This window comes from Rhinolophus ferrumequinum, chromosome 10 (genome assembly GCF_004115265.2).
Source record: "Rhinolophus ferrumequinum isolate MPI-CBG mRhiFer1 chromosome 10, mRhiFer1_v1.p, whole genome shotgun sequence".
Lineage (NCBI taxonomy): Eukaryota > Metazoa > Chordata > Mammalia > Chiroptera > Rhinolophidae > Rhinolophus > Rhinolophus ferrumequinum.
Window position 1 is genome coordinate 25,262,340 of NC_046293.1, and position 19,649 is coordinate 25,281,988.

Here is a 19,649-nt window from a genome sequence, read left to right on the forward strand (position 1 = left end):
AAAAGATCATGGTGTTCATTTAATACTCCTATGTCAACGTTATAAAAAGCAACACAGAGAATCATGGAGAGATAGTAAAGACTATGGATCCTAATCCTTTTGTTGCACAAAAGAAATGAATATATAGACAAATCAAATTAATTGGTCAGAGTCTCAGAATCCATTTTAGTTGAGTAAGAATAAAACCCAAATCAACTTTCTCTTTGTCCAAATGCCTACTTTTAAAAGGAAGTAGAAAATGTGAATGATACAGAGAAGTGTAACAAGAAAACAAAAGCCAGTTATATTCTCATCACCCAGCAATAAACTCTGTAAATACTTGATTCATTTCCTTTCCCCATTTTGTTCGATTAAGTTCTAACCAAGTTTTTTATTCTTATTATTTTTTGCCCACTATTTTAGGACCAAACTTAGCTTGAGAAAAAACTAGGTGCAGTTTTTTTCTCTGGAATAAATAAATTCCAGTTCAGTTTTTGCCCACAGCCTAGTGTAAGGCCATGTGCACAGCCATATAGTGTTCAGGCCATTAAACACACACTGGACTCCATGCTGACCTCCTAATTTGGCTACCGTCATTTCTTATCTGAAATGACAATAATCTGTTTCCATTTTTTCATGCTTATTCTCATACTCTCAGCAGCAAACAGGATCTTTTTTTTTTAATTAGTTTCATGTGTACAAAACACTGTAATAGTTTATCATTTATACCCCTCACAAAGAGATAACCCTCTTCCCTCAATCTACTACCCTCTGACATTGCATACAGCCATTACATTTCCACTGACTGTGTTCCTTATGCTGTATTACACTTCTTGTGAATATATATATGTATGTATGTATGTATGTATATATAAACACACATATATAAAATTGTAGTTGACATTCATTATTATTCAGCTTCAGCTTCAGGTGTACAGCACAGTGATCAGGCATCTACAGCATCCCTGAAGTGGTCTCCCTAATTAGACAAGTGTCCATTGGATACCCTACAAAATCTTTACAACATTATTGATTATATTCCCCTAATTGACTTTTGTATCCCTGTGGCAATCTTGTGGTTACCGATTGTGCTTTCTAATTCCCTCATGTTCCCCCAATCCCCACTCACCTCCCATCTAGCAACCCTTAGTTTTTCCTCTATATCTCTGAGACTGTTTCTGATTAGTTCATTCATTTATTTTATTCTTTAGATTCCACATATAAGTGAAATCATATGGTATTTGTCTTTCTCTGTCTGACTTATTTCACTTATCATAATATTCTCTAGGTCCATCCATATCATTGCAAATGGTAACATTTCATTCTTTATGGCTGTGTAATACTCCATTGTATAAATGTACACAGTTTCTTAATCCAGTCGTCTACCGATGGGCATTTCGGTTGTTTCCATGTCTTGGCCATTGTGTATAGTGCTGCAATAAACATAGGGGTGCATAAATTTTTTCGAAATAGCATTTTGGAATTCTCTGGATAGATACCCAAGAATGGAATTGCTGGGTCATAAGGTACTTCCATTTTCAATTTTTTGAGATACCTCCATACTGTTTTCCATAGAGGCTACACCAATCTGTAATCTCACCAACAGTGCACGAGGGTTCCCTTTTCTTCACATCCTCGCCAGCACTTGTTGTTTGTTGATTTATTGATGATAGCCATTCTGACTGGAGTGAGGTGGTATCTCATTGTGGTTTTTATTTGCATTTTTCTAAGGATTAGTGAGGTTGAGCATTTTTTCATATGTCTGTTTGCCATCTGTATGTCCTCTTGAGAAAAATGTTTCTTCATGTCTTCTGCCCATTTTTTAATTGGATTGTTTGTTATTTTGGTGTTGAGTTGACTGAGTTTTTAAATATATTTTAGATATTAACCCCTTATCAGATATATCATTGACAAATATCTTTTCCCATTCAGTAGGCTCCCTCTTTGTTTTATTAATGGTTTCCTTAGCTGTGAAAAAACTTTTTAGTTTGATGTAATCCTATATGTTTAGTTTTTCTCTTACTTCCCTTACCCGAGGGGATATATCAGTAAAAATATTACTCCAGGTAATGTCTGTAAACTTTCTTCCTATGTTTTCTTCTAGGAGTTTTATGGTTTCAGATCTTACATTTAAGTTTTTAATCCATTTTGAATTTATTCTTGTATATGGTATAAGGAGGTGGTCCAGCTTCATTTTTTTGCATGTGTCTGTCCAAGTTTCCCAGCACCATTTATTGAATAGACTGTTTTTACCCCAATGTAAATTCTTGCTTTCATTGTCGTAGATTAATGACCATATAGGCATGGATTTATTTCTGGGCTCTCTATTCTGTTCCATTGATCTATGTGTCTGTTTTTATGCCAGTACCATGCTGTTTTGATTACTGTAGACTTGTAGTATAATTTGATGTCAGGTATCATGATACCTCCCATTTTGTTCTTATTTCTCAAGATTGCTGAGGATATCCAGGGTCTTTATGGTTCCACATAAATTTTAGGGTTATATTTTCTATTTCTGTGGAAAATGTCCTTGGTAGTTTGATAAGAATTGCATTGAATCTGTATATTGCCTTAGGCAGTATGGACATTTTAATGATATTAATTCTTCTTATCCATGAGCATGGTATATATTTCCATCTATTTGTACCTTCTTTAATTTCTTTCTTCAGTGTCTTACAATTTTCTGAGTACAGGTCTTTTACTTCTTTGGTTAAATTTATTCTTAGGTATTTTATAGTCTTTGAAGCAATTGTAAATGGAACTGAAAACAGGATCTTCTTAATAGATAAATCCAAATTGAAACTTTTCTGTGATTTGCTGTTGCATTTACTGCCAACTCCAAACTCCACTCCAAGTGGCATGATCTTTACTTTCCATAGCCTCTACCATCGTTTTTGGCACCACTACATATTAGGTCGTTACCTTTTCCTTTTTGGAACACTTCAGACTTATTCTGATCTCAGGACCTTTGAGCATGCTGCTTTCATTCATTGTAATGCCTACTCCTGCCCCTCTGTTATCTGACAATCTAAGAAGACACCACTAATAATTGCATCTAAACTTATTGTGGTAATTATTTTGCAATACATACACATATCAAGTCATTATGCTGTACACTTTGAACTAATATAATGTTGCATGTCAATTAGATCTCAATAAAACTGGAAAAAGAAAAGTAAAATAAATGTTGTTGAACTGTTTTTTTATCTCAACATTCTGCTTATTCCTTTCATTATACTCACCAAAATTTGAAATTCCTATATGTGTATGTGTTTTCTTGTTTGTTTGTGTGTTTGTTTTAATACCTCACAAGACTAAGTCTACACTAGTCAAAGACCACATTTTTAATTGTTCACCATCAAAACTATCCCCAGAGTAGTCTCCATACTGTAGTCAAGATGTACTGAATATTTATTAAATAAGTAAATGGACTATGAAGTCTGTAAAGTATAGTACCTTTTTGAAAGTGCTTCATTATCAGAGATACATTTGAAAGACAAGTTTCAACAGAAACTCTGTTTTGTCCATATTTTAAAAGAATGAGTAAGTACCTGGATTTTAGGGAAAGTTTAAAAATCTGACATTTCACATACTACCTTGAAATGTGGTGCAGTAGAAGTGGCATTAAATAAAATTTCATTCAAATTCCACCTTTAAAATATATTCTTGGCATGCTCTTTCTATATGAGGTCTGACAATTAAGTTTGCGAACTTGTTGCAACGATATTGCTAACCTTTTTTTGATATCAGAGGGATCATTCATTATGAATTTGTACCAACTGGACAAACAGTTAACCAAGTTTACTATTTGGAAGTGCTGAAAAGGTTGTGTGAAAAAGTTAAACGACCTGAACTTTTCACCAACAATTCATGGCTCTTGCATCACGACAAAGCACTAGCTCACATGGCACTGTCTGTGAGGGAGTTTTTAGCCAGTAAACAAATAACTGTATTGGAACACCCTCCCTACTCACCTGACTGGCACCCAATGACTTCTTTCTTTACCCGAAGATAAAGGAAATATTGAAAAGAAGACATTTTGATGACATCCAGGACATCAAGTGTAAAACGATGACAGCTCTGATGGCCATTCCAGAAAAAGAGTTCCAAAATTGCTTTGAAGGGTGGACTAGGCGCTGGCATCAGTGCATAGCTTCCCAAGGGGAGTACTTCAAAGGTGACAGTAGTGATGTTCAGCAATAAGGTATCTAGCACTTTTTCTAGGATGAATTCGTGAACTTAATTGTCCGAATTTGTAGTTGCTTAATCTATCTTACCTGTGTTTTTTTATCTATAAAATTAAGGTAGTAATACCCAACTTAAAGAATTATTATTCATTTATTTATTCATTGAAAATATGTTGAGCATCTGTTATACGTAAGGTACTATGCTAGGCATAGGGAATATAGTGGTGAGCAAGAATGCTCCCTCCCTGAGGATATATTGTAACAGAGAATGCAATGAGATACCATATGTAAAGCACCTTGTGCAATGTCTTCTGTAAGACTGAATTGAATTCCAACTCATACATAACTTACTATACTCATACATTATGCCTGACACTCTGAAGAACTTGTCCTTTGCAGTTATAACTTCCAACTTCCAAAAATAGTCTTAGCACATGTATGTGCATTTTCTAATACCCAAGACTGAAATGGGACTCACTGATTGAGATGAGAGCTCAGCTTCGGGCTTCATCAGCAGTACACTTTGGTCTACTGCACGCAGAGCACAGAGGGAGTGAGGAGTGCCTGTGACCTTCAGGCTGGTGTCTGAAGCTGGTAGGCTCTGGGCTGAGGAGAAGCTCAAATTTACCTATAAAGAGATATGATTATAACAGCAATTTTTCTAACTATTACAATCTCAAAACTCTCTTCTACCCCAGGCTAGGACTAGTCCTTTTTACACTTCCTTTCTCTTCATTCATTTTAGAGCAGGATAAAATGGTGAAACCGCCTGGGAGACAACCAGTTAATAATCTCTGGAATAAACTGGAAATGCGGTTCCAGTTAACTCAGGTTTCCCACTCCTTATATAATTGGTGTAATTAAATTGGTTTTGATCACTTTGAAATAGAATCCTGAATAGGAATGAGAACACACATGCTAACAAAGGTACATACCTTTTGTAGCTGACCTATTTTCATGCAGTGTTTTGTGATGTATTTTGCATGGTGCTGTGAAAAATCTCACTTCACCTGAGACCAGTCAACCAAAGTCGCCTCCATTTGGCAGTCTTACTAATCTGACATTCTAAAGCAATGTAGTGTTGTTTATTAGGATCAGAGATTTATTGGGCCTTAAAAAAATTAAACATCTAATATGCATCCTAAGAGTTAATTGGTTGAGAAAATTCACTGTGATTAAAGAATAAGAACTACAAAATAATGGAAAATTGTGCATTTTTTTTTCAGAGATTTGATTCTGCTTCGGCCTGTAGCAATCCATTGGTAAATGAATCTTATGTTTGTGTAAATATATCTTGAGTAGAATCTGAGTTTTACCTTATATTCAAAATATAAAATAAAATAATTTAGAATTTAGTTACTGTAGTAGCATTAGCTAACCTCCTACATTCTTGAAATAAAAGCTGATTTGGATCAAAATAAAATGCCAGTGTGTTTAGAAATAATATTTGACTAGGATTGCTATATTTAACTATGACAATCCTGTTATGCAGTCTACAAAATTGATATAACAGGTTAGAATCATGTATCATGAGACATATATGAAAAATAATTGATTTTTCCTCAAGATGTAGTAGTATTCATCCCTACAATTAAATATATTATGAAAACACTGCTTATAAACAATTCTATTTTAAATATACCTGTTTTTTATTTTTAGAAAATTTAAGTTATTAAAATATGTTTGTTAATGCCCATGTCAAGTGAGTTATTTGGAATTATAGTCAACTGAAAATACGGTTAACTGAGAAGTGGATATGTCTGAAAACATAGTGTTTTACTAATATGAGGACAAAAAAGAACTTTAAAGCATGTTTTGAGAGTCTCTACCTATCTATATTAATCAATGTTATCTGTAATGAATAATTATATCCAGTTAAGAATGACAGGCAATTTAAACTGTTACATAGTAATTAATGTATATACTAAATCTGTTATTTTTAAAATAATAAAGGGTTACATGGATTTCAAATAGAAAGCAGTTTTTCTTTATCCCAACAAAGATTGAAAAAATATTTAAAGTATATTGGTTTGGAGGAACACATGTCTCAAACTGACCTGGATCTTTCCTCATGTTCTCAGCCCACTCTTTCCTGTGTTTGCTCATGATTCTGTCAGATGTTTCACTTCTAGGGGCTTTAACTTTTAACTAGCTCTCTTCTAAATTTTTGTGGTAAGTAAAAAATAGTCAACTCTCTTCTAAATACTGTATCTATAAATATTCTTCTAAATGCCTCATCTATAATTACTTATTTTTTCATAGTTTATTTCCATGTCTGATTAACGCTAAGTTAAAAATATTTGACATAAAGTGATTGCGTGTAATGTCCGTGGACTTTTGCTTCTAAGTTTTATGGTGTTACACAGGAGTTTTCACATGTTTTGCACAGAGAGACACCACTGCTAGAATGAGTAACGTGTGTTGAAAACTGTAGCATAATATGGCCATTCTAAGGTTTAACAAACAACTAACTGTCCATAATTAGCAATAAGAGCATTCAAGCTCAAAGCAGGAATTTCTTCTAAGTTCATATGAAACACATAGAATATCCAAATAGAACAGAAACTATGTTCTTGGATACCTATTCAGGTTTAACAGCATTCTTTAGTAAGATGGAATTGAAAACGTATATCAGAAACCATTGTGTGTTTTCTTTGATCATTGTACATTAAAAAAATGTACGATCTAAATATAGTTCTCATTACAGAAATGTTCAATTGCTATAAAAGCATACTGTTTTGATCTCCATAAAAACAATGTGAAAGAGTCTTAAGTATATTTTTAAAAACATACCTGAAGTGGGTGGATCCTATCTGATTGTTAATATTATGATTACAGCACCAAATTCTGTTGGGAAAAGCTTATTTATAGCTCAGTAGGCTTCTCATTACAGCTACGTATTCTTTGGAAATATAAGAAGATCCCATTTGCAACTATGTTTTATTTTTATGTTAGAGTCATTAGCAGAGTGCTCAGGCTATGTTTCTTAAAATGGGGTACATACATATACCCCTGTTCTGTATTATCAAACTGCTTAAACTCACAATAAGTTATGGTTTCTGTAGTAGTGTATGAAGGTATGTTGGGGACGTATGATGGCATAAAATTAATACATCCTTATGAAGCATCATTTTTAATTGAAAAATTTGGGAACAGAACATTTTAAAATTAAAACTATTAAAAGTTTATAATGGAATAACTTCTAAATTTCACATGGTAAAACAAGATAAAACAAGAAACATTCAAAAAATTGTGCTTACGGCAATCTGCTTGGATTACTCCAATAGACCTTTCAGGGTATAACATCACTGTCTCTAGAGGTCCTTTGGAGGAAAATTTTAGGAGCACTGTATGGCAGTCTTTTAATGTACATAACTTTATTTTCCACACTTCAAAAAGGGAAATGGATAAAGGACTAGTCTTAAACAAAACACCCACCTTATTTGCAAAACAGTTTTCAATCTCTAGTTTCTGAGTATCTGCAACAATTTCTCCATTAGGTAAAATAGTATAAATAATCAACTGGGCAGTTGGAGCAATGTCTGATTCCACTCGAAAGGAGAAGGAAAATATCCCTTTCACTGGAGAATAAAGACAGTTCAAGACAATAGATTAGGAAGAAGGAAGAGTTCTCAATTTTATAAAGAAGAGGTTCTCAAATAATTTAACCTACTCACATTTGGAGCATACTGAAGTAAGAAAAAACATGCATTTATACCATTGTACATGTAGTAGTGTTGAATAAATATATGCTAAACTAATGACATTTCCCTTAAAGATGAAGGTTAAGTTGCTCATTTCCTCTGCCTAAGTAGCAAAAACAAACAGACAAACAAAAAAAAAACACAAACCAAACCAAAACAAAAAAAATGTAGTGCATGTATCAATTTTTAAATTTAAAAAAGATTTATTAAGAAAGAAGTCAAGAGAGAAAAGCTTCTAGACATCTTTAATCATCTCTACCTATGATCCAAAGCAGCACAATTCTTGTCACATGCATGAAGACAATTCAAAGAATGCAACACAGTCTCTATCTTCAGACCATTTACAATAGAGCAGAGATACAGGTACAAATAATCACACACAGAACAAGCGGTGCCTCTGAGTTTTATAAAATAATTCTGTGTATTTATCTTAGTGGTTGCTTTCTGTGTGAATTGCATGCTGCTTACATAATGTGCCCACTTAATTTTCTCATAAATGTCTTAAGTTTGATCTTTGTAGCATAAAATTCTTTAAAAACTATAGCCCTCCTACATCTATAAAAGATTTGAGGGCAGCTTATGGTGAAAATACATGAAAACAGCAGGATAAAAATAAGTTGGAAACAATAATTCTGAAACCATAAGAGGGTGGATTTCTGGAGCAAGGTTAAACATAAGCAGGTATTAATTTTATTAATAATTTTATTAACAAAATGGTTAGATACTAGAGTACTTAAATTTAGCAATGAGTTTTCTAGAAGTCAAAGACACGGAAAAACAACCATTTATATAGTTATCACCAAATAAAATTAAGTATATTTTTTCTTAAGTAGAGAGACACTTCCTTCTCCCAACTCCACCTCTTTAGGTACTCAATTCATATATGATTTAAACTCTATTACAAGAACTAATTTTTAAGAATTTGCTTTATGAAGCAGTTTGGGTTTTGATATGCTATTAGCACAACCTTAATATCACATGTAAATATTTGTAGGATATAGCTAAAGCAGTATTATGAGTAAAATGTATAGCACCAACACCTATATTAGAAAAGAAAAAAGGTCTCAATCAATGACCTTAGTTTCCTCATGAAGAAACTGAGAAGACTATATTATATGCAAAGTAAGCAAAAGGAATAAATGATAGAAGTCAGTGAATATCATGACATAAATATAGAAAAACAGAGAAAAATCAATTCAGCCAAAAACCAGATGTTTGTGAAAATCAAAACAACTGATAAACCTCTAACAAGATTGATCAAGACATAATGATAGAAGACACAAGTTATCAATATCTTGACCCAAAGAGGTATTATCACTATAGATATTATAGCTATTAAAAACAGTGTAAGGGAATATTATAGACAGTTTTATGTCAATAAAGTAGACAATTTAGAGAAATAGTCAAAGTCATTGAATGCTACACACTAGGAAATCTCACCCAAGAAGTAATAGCTAACTTAAATTGCACTTTATCTATTAAAGAACATGAATTTGTAGCTAAAATCTTCTGACAGAGAAAATTTTGTGCCCAGAGGGATGCATTGATAAATTATACCAAATATTTAAGGGGTAAAAAACCCCAAGTCTAAATAAATTCTTCCAGAAAATTGAAGAGGGAAGACTACTTTCCAATTCATTCCATTAGATCAGCTTTAACCTGATACCAAAACCATGGTAAAAATTACAAAATTTCAATAGTTGGATCCAACAATATATAAAAGGGTACTACATCATGACCAAATTTTTTATTCCGGGAATGCAAAATTAGTTTAATATTAAAAATCAGTCAATGTACTTCACTATATTAACAGACTACAAAAGAAAAAAAGATCATCTTAATAGAAACCAAACAAGGCTGTTAAAAAGAATAAGCTATAATAATGCAGGAAGAAAAATAACCCCAAAGAAGAAATGGGTAGAAATGTATTTTAGGAATGAACAAGGATTTTATTGTATTATTAGTCATAATTTAATCTAGATGTCTGAAGACAGGAACCTGGGACAAGATTTATGATTTAGAATTGATGGAACATTTTTCAGTAAATAAGATTGTGTTTTAGAGGGATATTTAAAAGCATAAAGAAAGATTTTTGAGGTATTGGTAATTTAATAACAAGCTGCCTATTGAACATTATTAAATAAATTGACTATTTTGAAAAGAATTCACAGAAAAATGACTTGAAATCTACCAATTTTGTTACCTGGAAGTGGGATGTTCTTGTAACAAATACCTAAAAAACATGTGTTTGGAAAGTGATGTTAGAATTGGGTAATGGAAAAAGACTGGAGCAGTTTTGAAGTGCATTGGGTGAAAAGGCTTTTGTTGTTTTAAACAGACAATTAGAAATATGGATGCTAAAATCTGTGCTATGGAGGACTCAAAATAAAGTGAGAAGCAAGGTAGAGAAAACACATCATCTTAGAGAATACCTAACTTGTCATAAACAGACTGATGGTAGAAATATGGACATTAAAAGTACTGACAGTGAGGGCTCAGAAGGAAATTAGGAACATGCTATTGGAAACTGGAACAAAGGGAATTCTTGCTATTAATGGTGGAAATCTTAATTTAGTCTTACAGTTATGCAGAAAGTAAATTTTGTAAACAGTAAACTTGGATATATAGCTGAGGAGCTTTCCAAGCAAGGTGTTAAGCGTTCAACCTGAGGGTTTTTTCTTTGCTTTTTCTGCTTATTGTAAAATGCAAGAGGTAAGGGAAAAATTGTTAATCTTAAAGGAACCAAGACTTGATAATTTGGGAAATTCTCAGCTTATTTAGATTGCAAAAGACACTAAAATTAAGACATTCACTGTCAGGAAATTGAGCTCTAGAGAAAAAGCCATTGTGATGGACAGTCTTTTGCTAATATCTTAGAAAAATCAAAAGATCAGAGTGTTCAGTCACATAAAAGCTCTTTGAAGAAATTAAGTGTATAACTCATAGATCCTCTCAGCTATCTCAGCAATAACTGAAAGGGGAGATAAAATTGTTCAGGGAAAATCTGTGAAGAAGCTTCTTGTTTAATGGAGTGAGTCAATGTGACACATGGGAGACCCACAAGATTTTTGGCAAATTTATATCAGCAAAAACGTTGCCAGCTTGGACAAAAAGGGACAGAGAGAGTATAACATGAAAAAATGATATTAGACTTATATTCTACAGGTAGGAAACAAGTTGATAAAACCACTTAGTTGCAAACACATGCTATCCCTTCATGAAAAAGAAAAATTTATTCTGAAAGTGGAGCCTTGAGCCCAGAGGGCAGAAACATGAACTAAAGAGGATTTCTCCCAGGTCTTGAAACCTAGTGCTGTTTGTGCAGCTGGATTTAAAAAATGTGTCTTCAGGACTGCTGACTCTTTTTCTCCTAGAATGGATTATACCCAGGGCCTCACCAACACCTAATTTAGATGATTGAGATGATGATGTTTGGGACTTTCAAGTTGATGAGATTTTAAAGTTGAGTTAATGCTATAATATATTGAGGTTTTTAGGGAATGTTGGCATGAGGTGAATACATTTTGCATGTCAGATGGATGTGAATCTTTAGGGTGAGAGGGCAGTTTGTGGTAGGCAGAATAATGTCCCCCCCAAAAAAAATCCATGTCATCATCTCAAAAACTTGTGTAAATGTTACTTTATATAGCAAAAGGATTTTGCAGATGTGATAAAGTCAAGGACACTGAGATGGGAAGATTATACTGGGTTATCCAAGTGGGCCCAATGTAATCACAATGATTTTTAAAAGAAAAAGGCAGGAATGCAAGAGAGAAATTTGAAGATGGTGTGCTGCTGGCATTGAAGAGAGAAGAAGGGGCAACAAATGAAGGAATGCAGGAGGTCTTTAGAAGCTGGAAAAGGCAAGGCAAAAGATAATCACCTAGAGTTCCAGAAAGAATGTAGTCCTGCTGACACCTTGATATTAGCCCAGTGAGACTTCTGACCTACAGCACTGTAAAATAAATTTGCATGGTTTTAAGGCAGAAAGTGTGTGGTAGTCTATTACACAAGCAATAGGAAACTAATACAAAAACATATGGAGCAAATTTTTCTTTGGTGAGTTTTCTGCATTTTCCAACTATTTTCTGTCGTTTTAAAACAATTATAAAATGAATATGTTTTACTTCAGGAATAAAATTTCAAATATAGAAATGCTATAAAAAGAAGAAAAAATACTAAATGGACTAAAATAAACCCAGTATGGCATACTTTTGTATCAGCTTTCTGATCTTTGGTTGATGGAAGAAGGTTGTTGACCACTTACTCTTCTGTATAAATAACTCATTCTTGCTAAAATCTTCAGGATTTGACACTATGAGAGAAAAAATAGGAAATACTAAAAGAACTTACTGTCTCCTTGTTCAATGGACAACACATGGATTCCTGATTGGGAGATGCTTCCTCTTGCTTTGATCTGAAGACAGAGGGAAATGCATTTTTATTGTTTTAAAGGGTACATATTAAACTTACTGAAACATATTTATTATATATAAATAAACAATTATCTCACTACTCCAGTCCAGAAGTTAATTTTGATCACTAAATTTCTCTTCTAATATTTCCTATATGTATATTTACACATTTAAAATAACAAGCATATACTTTTACAAGGTTTTTGTATTTTAATGTTTACTTTCTATGAGTATTAATATTCAAATTTACATATTTAAAAAATCTTTTAACATCTATCATATACAACGCAACCTATAATGAAGGCAGGTATAAAATATATGTACTTGTATTCTCTATTGTCTCTATATTAAAAAATGAAATGTATTGACACTCTCTATGTACCAAACACTGAACTAAATAATTTAGTTTTAGGGTTTTATTTAATTTGCACAGTAACCTCATGGAGTAGTTATAAATACCATCTCCAGTATTCAGGTGGGATGACTGACATTTCTCTTTATAGATGGGATTAGGTAAATTACCCAACGTCACAAAAGTTGGAAGCAATGAAGCTAAAATTCTAACTTATTGTCAATTTTTAAACTTTTTCATAGAATTTTAAAGAATGTTATTTATAATTAATTTCCCTATACAGAATTTCCTACACATATATTTTTTCTTTTAAAAGTGACTTACTAGGTAGTTACCAGCTTTGAATATTTTTAATTTGGGGGCATAAATAGGTATACTGGCCTCAAAAATACCATACCAATTTATAATGTGCCTGTGAATGTACTTTTTTTCTTCAATTATACCAGTTATAAACTTTGTAAATTATTTAGAACCTTTATAAGTATAAAATGCTGCTGCTTTATTGTTTTAATTTTCACTTCTCCAATTCATGTCAAAATTGAATATTGTTCCAGAGGATTGTTTAACATTTTTATTTCCTGTCAAATAAGTTCTTGATTTTTATCTTTTGCTTACTTATCTACTGAAAGCAACTTCTCTTCAAGTGTAAAAACAAATATACCTATATTGATGTCTTATAAACAGCATCACTTAGGAATCCAATCTTTTTGGAGTCTACACAATTAGTAAGAGCTGCAGTTGCTTTTATTCTCACCACATAATAGAAGGTTAACTCTTTTTCATCCTTCAGTATCTCTCCATTCAGGATGTAGTGTGCCCGGACTTCTTGGGTTTTCCCACAGGCTATGGTACCGGCAACAAGTTCAAGGTGAACATAACTCTTGCTGAGAGAGAAAACATGCTTTGCAGTGTGCAGTGCTTCTGTATTATGATGTTCTTGAAGCCACCAGTTATCAAAACACAGGGCATTCTCTTTGTAAGTGACCTAATGGAAGGAATAAAGGTCTTAAATAGGCTATTTGTTATTAATGTATATCGTGTATATCTTAGTCACTCTCTGTAATTTACTGAAGATTTTATATGAACCATACTTACTTGGTTCCATTACAAGCTGCTTTCCCAAATAAAGCATATCCTATGACTTTCCCTTAAGTTTATTTTAGGTTATGCTGTACTGATTTAGTAGATATTATTCACGGGCAATAAAGATCAGTTACTTTTTCTTAATACCTTTATGACTATCTATTGCATAAGATCATTTGAATATTCAACACAAAACGAAAGTAGTGGTATACCAAAGACACCACGAAAAACCTAACATGTAATAAAATTATACAAATATTGAATTTTTCAAGGGAATATCAAGATGATATAATAAATATCTCCTGAAACTAGATTTTGTTGTAAACACAGTCGATCTAAAGTAAGTTTTCTGACAGAGAATTTTTTGTTTCTTATAGTTTGTCTCCACATTGCTTAATTTCTATTTTACTCTATCACCTTTTCTTTTATCCCTAGAGCTCATATGCTTCCCATATATCCTTAAATTATATGGCTCCAATGATCTCCCTTTCTAGTTCCAGACGCCCCTTTCTGCTTACCAAAATTGTAATCAAAGAAGATGTGAGGTTGGTTGTATCGATAGAAATGTTTGCCAAACCACGTTCATTAGTAGTAAAGCTGGAATGGTATGCCTCTGAACCCACATTGACAAGCAGAGTTTTATTGGGCATTGGCTGATCCTTCTCATCAACTAGAAGAACCTAGAAATATGAAAGAGAAAGCTAGTTTCAAGTACAGTGTTCACCCTTGATCTCTTGGCCACTGTCATTTACTGAAGATCTTAGAATCTGAAAATAAGATTTGCTTTCTTAGGCTCTATAAACTATTTTTCTTTTTGATATTTCAATTTAGATAACTCATGAACATGCAATTGAGAATATCCAAAAGTGGACACATGATGTTACCTTCCCAAATTTTCTTTACGTCCAGTGTTCTTTATCTTGGTATTGGTGCTTCTATCCGTCCAATAATTTACTCAGGAATACTGAGGGCTTTTATTTTTATTGTTGTTGTCATTTTCTCTTTCACTTCCTATATCTAACCCATTTCCAAGTGCTATCTTTTCCCTTATAAAACATTTTATTGCTATTTACTTCTCTCCAAATCCATTGCTGCCGTTCCAGTTAAAACCACAGTATTTTTTCCCACCTGGTTTCCAATAGCTTTCTGTTTGATCTTATGCAGTCCACCCTCTTGCTGCCTCACCCTTGCTTCAAACCATTTTCTACACAGGCTGAGCTAAACTGATCATGTTACTCTCCTTAAAACCCTTCAGTAATTTCTCAATCCAGCATTTTGAACATATACTAAAGGGGTCTTTAAGATCTGTTTTAGCTTAATTACAACTAGTCAATGCAGTTATGTTTTCTGTTTTAGCCAGTCACATTGGCTACCTCTTGGTTCTTTGCTCTTGAACAGAGCCTGAGATATTCTCCCATCTTTTTAAAATTTCTGGCCAAGTCATATTCATCTTTCAATTTTCTTATGTTCAGTTTTCTTATGTTCTTCCCCTGACCTGAAATGACCTTGCCCAATCATATCTATATATTGATTAATGTCTTGCCAATTTGATATGAAATACTGGAATAAATGAAGATAATATAAAATTCATAATATGCCACTAAAATAAGGAAACTGGCTAAATACTGTCATTTCAAAGATTAGTTACTACAAAAGAAAATTTAAAATGCCCAGGAATCTTGCATCTCTTTTATGAAAGAAAATTGATAGTTTACTAAGTTGAATATCAATCCTAAAATTTAACATTATTATTGCCAATGTTGAGCCTTGAAACTGAAAAAATTTTTTAAAAACTATCAATAATGAAAAAACTCAATCATTTAGATGAAAGAGTATCTCTATAGAAAGAGTATTTCTATAGAAAATACTACAAAATCATTGTTTATAAAGAGGCAATCAAAGAATATGCAGCAAAACTACTCAGAAAAAATTTACTGTAGAGGTGTCTTAGGAAGTTAATTTAAAAATATATACTTTATTTTTCCGGATTTTGTGATGACTTTTGCCTTCCAAATTTGCAAATTGCTATAATTTATTTCCTTACTGTAAATAGATATTCATTTTTATAATAAATTTTGATTTTAAAATTGATTTTCTTAAAAGCCACATCCTTCAAATTATGATATATTGAAAATATATTTTACCTGCCCAAAGAAAGGGAGCCCACGTCTATAATGTGAATCCACTTTTGTAAATTTAAGTTTGCTTAAGGTATTTGTAATTTCACAGGATCCATGCCCAGTTAATTCCAACCCTGAAAAAGAAATGAGGGCAGTTGAACTGTTCTATGTATTCAACTCACCTCCTACCTCCATCCCAGCTTCACTCCATCATAATAAATTACCATCCATATTTTTTTTCTTGTTCTTTCCAGGATTTCTCACACTTAGAAAACTCAAGCAATTTGACTTTAGCTTCACCTTCATATAAAAATTTATTGGCATCCATAATTCTCAGTTCCTCTGGTTTCACAGGTATCCTACTTGTTCCACCTATGTTCTTAAGTTTTCCTCATCTGTTCTGTGATCTTGCTCTGTCTTTGTTTCTGTCTCTTTCATATCACTGCTCTCCCCCCACAACTTTCTGTATACAACATAATTCTTCACAGTGGCCTAAAAATATCCTTAAATTTCTATCACAAACAACTTCTCCAGCAAGACCCTTCTTTTCACTGAATGGCCTATCCAAAGTATAACCAAACTGATGCTTTTCCATTCAATGAAATGTAATCTGTATGTTATCTTCCACATCTAAAGCACCACTCTGTCAAAGTCTAAAAGATCCCTTATTGGCTTCCAACATAGTAATCTCATCTCAGACTTCAACAAAATGAACTCTCAAAAGTACTTCATACGTAACTAGTGTGACTGAAACTCTTCCAGTGGCTTCTAAGAAATTGTACTTTTTAATTTTCCCTCTATCCCTCTGACTCCTAATTTGATTATCCTGATTTATTTGATACTATCTGCTAACTGTACAGTAGTCCCCTCTAACGTGTTGGGAATATGTTCCACGACCCTCAGTGGATGCCTGCAACCACAGATTGTACCCAAACCTATATACCCTATGTTTTTCCCTATGCATGCGTACTTATAATAAAGTTTAATTTATAACTATGCATGAAATTTAAAACTTATGAATTGTTTATTTCTGGAATTTTCCATTTAATATTTTTGGACTGTGGCTGACTGTGGGTAACCACAGAAAGGGAAACCACAGATAAGGGGAGACTGTAGTTATTTCTATCCTTGGGCCGCTCCTTGTCTGCCTCTAGCCTCAGTTTAGCAGTGCTAAATGAATTCACTTCCAGAACAATTGCATTTACTCTTAGAAGGATATGGACACAATGGGAATGGTTTCAGATTTACATTTCTGGTCCTGATTTTGCTCTGGCTTTCTTTTTAAATTATCTGTGGAATTAATCAGCTTCCATTTTGATATTCCAAATTATAATTAATCATCTTGGACACATTCTCGTCACTATAATTCATTCTCATCTACTCCTTATTTTGGTTAATGGCATTTCTGTTTTCCATTTCCCAAATTTGTAATCTTTGTAATCATTTTTGAATAATATTCTGATATATGAGATTTTTCATCTAGCCTGTCCTCTTCTTTTCTGTTAGAATTATCTTTTTAAAAATATCAATTTATTTAGGTCATTCTTCTCAAGCATATATATCTAAAGATAATCAATGCTTTTCATAATAAAGCCTGACATCGTCAGTATATGATTTACTCTACTTTTCTACACACCTTAGCACCAAACCTACATTTTCAGATTCTTCTGAGACCAAACACATTTGTTTTATGCTTATCGTGCTATCTGACTCCATCACTATCTTTCAAAATAATATTCATTATATACAAATCAGCTCAAATGCTACTTTATAAAACTTTCTTTGGCTTTGTCTTAGAATTAATTATTTTTCTTCAGACTCAATTCGCCCTTAGATTCTATATTTCTTGTGGTAATTTTATTATGGTTATACATACATACGTACATACATATAAACATCTACATGTATATAATTTCCGTTTAGATTTTTAATTCCTTGAGGGCAGGGATCATGTCATTTTCATAGTCCCAGAAACAATAAAGTGTTCTCATGAATGGAATTTTGATCGATGTTTAATAAATTAATAAATTGATGAATTGTTGATATTTAAAAATACCAACCTGTTCCCTCCTCTCTGACCTTGGCTTCCACTTTTATTGTCATGTCATACCCTTGGTGTTTCAGCTGAAATAATTTAGTCTTTACGAGTTGTGTGAAACAGCCTTTATCGTCTGCCTGAAGAGAAAGGAAGAAAATTCCTGGGTTTCTGATTTGCTATCCAAAAAGTCAGTCATCAACCTATGAAAATTTTTCATTAGCTATAGAAAGAAATTTTACAAATGTTCTGGCCAGTTTTTACGTGTTTACCTTTTCCCAAGTCCCCAAAATGGCATGAAATGTCTTCATTAATCATTGAATTACTCTTGCCATGCTTTGCCTTCTCCCCTCTCTTCTGAAAGCTTATCACATTTCTGCCTTAATAAACCTACTGGAGTGTCCAAAGGTGCCACAGTATTTTGTAATTCTATTTTTTGCATATGTTGATCCTCAAATAATAGCATTCTTTCTCCTATTCTTATCTTGGCCAATAGTTACTGCTCTTCTAAACTCAACTCAGACATAACATTTTCTAACAAGTCTCCATAACCACCTCCACCTAAATATTGACAGAGAATTACATTTTCTTGATGTCTCAGACATTAATAAAATCATATATATCCACTGAATAGATGAATTAATATAGTATAGTCAATGATGGGGATACATTCTGAGAAACATGTCATTAGGTAGATATGCGAATGAAATAGAGTGCCCTGACATAACCCTAGCTAGTACAGCCTCCTACACACCTAGGCCATGTGGTGTAGCCTGTTGCTCCTGGGCTACAGGCCTGTACAGCATGTTACTGTACAAAACAACACGAGAGTAAATCAAGTGCAAGAGAAAATGATACAATCAAGAGACACAGTAAACATGAGATACATGAGTCTGCTGCTGGTGTGACACAGCACATTGTTTTACGATGGCTTTTTTTTTTGTAAATAGAAAAAGTACACTCTAAAATAACAATTAAAAAGTATAGTATAGAAAATGCATAAACCAGCATAAACCAGTCATTTATTATCAAATATTATGTACTGTACACATTGTATGTGCCATACTTTTATACGAGTGGCAGAGCAGTGGGTTTTTTTACACCCGTAGCACCACAAACATGAGTAATGCATTGCACTATGGTGTTACGGAGAGAAGTGGACCAGGTTTGTCATTGAGTGAAACATCGTTATGCAATGCATGACTGTAATCAGATTTCCAAACTAAATATTGGTAACCATGTTTTAATAAAGATTTGTTTTTATTTTTCTACTTACATAAAAATATTTATGTAATTTATGATTAATAAAATTTAATCATATTTAATTTACTTATATATAGAGGTCATGACTCATTTGAAAATAAAAATTAATCTTAGTCTTTCTAATACATTAAAGATTTTGGCAGCTAGATTTCTCTCATGTTTACTCTGCTTGTCAGTGTTTATCTTGACATTCATCATCATAGTCATCACCCTACCCTTTCATTTAATAGTTATCTGCAGCTTTGATAACTTTCTTTTCCATACCTTTATGGTGCCTGCTCACACTGCCACATCCTGGACTTTTATGAACCCTTTCTTTAAAATCAGTAATTTATACATTTTATGTTTTAATACAACATATTCTATTTCCTGCTGTTTCCCTGAGTTTTTCTTATTACACTTCTTTGATGTAATTGAGGTCTCTGGTCCATTGTCTCTCTAAGTCTCCCTCTCCTCAAGCTGATGCTGGTTTCATATTCTTCCATATGCAATTTAGATTCCATAGCATGCC

At 33.0% G+C, this 19,649-nt stretch overlaps 1 protein-coding gene across 1 annotated transcript in view; it reads right to left on the reverse strand.

Moving 5' to 3' along the window:
* The window catches only part of LOC117028750 (pregnancy zone protein-like), a 45,563-nt gene that overhangs the window by 16,850 nt on the left and 9,064 nt on the right, over window positions 1-19,649 (reverse strand). The window contains exons 9-15 of the mRNA XM_033117638.1: window positions 17,901-18,015; window positions 15,865-15,974; window positions 14,239-14,400; window positions 13,392-13,622; window positions 12,224-12,287; window positions 7,605-7,747; window positions 4,645-4,794 (exon numbers count right to left, since the gene is read on the reverse strand). Coding sequence (XP_032973529.1) covers window positions 4,645-4,794; window positions 7,605-7,747; window positions 12,224-12,287; window positions 13,392-13,622; window positions 14,239-14,400; window positions 15,865-15,974; window positions 17,901-18,015 — 975 coding nt within the window. The remainder of the gene's footprint in view (window positions 1-4,644; window positions 4,795-7,604; window positions 7,748-12,223; window positions 12,288-13,391; window positions 13,623-14,238; window positions 14,401-15,864; window positions 15,975-17,900; window positions 18,016-19,649) is intronic.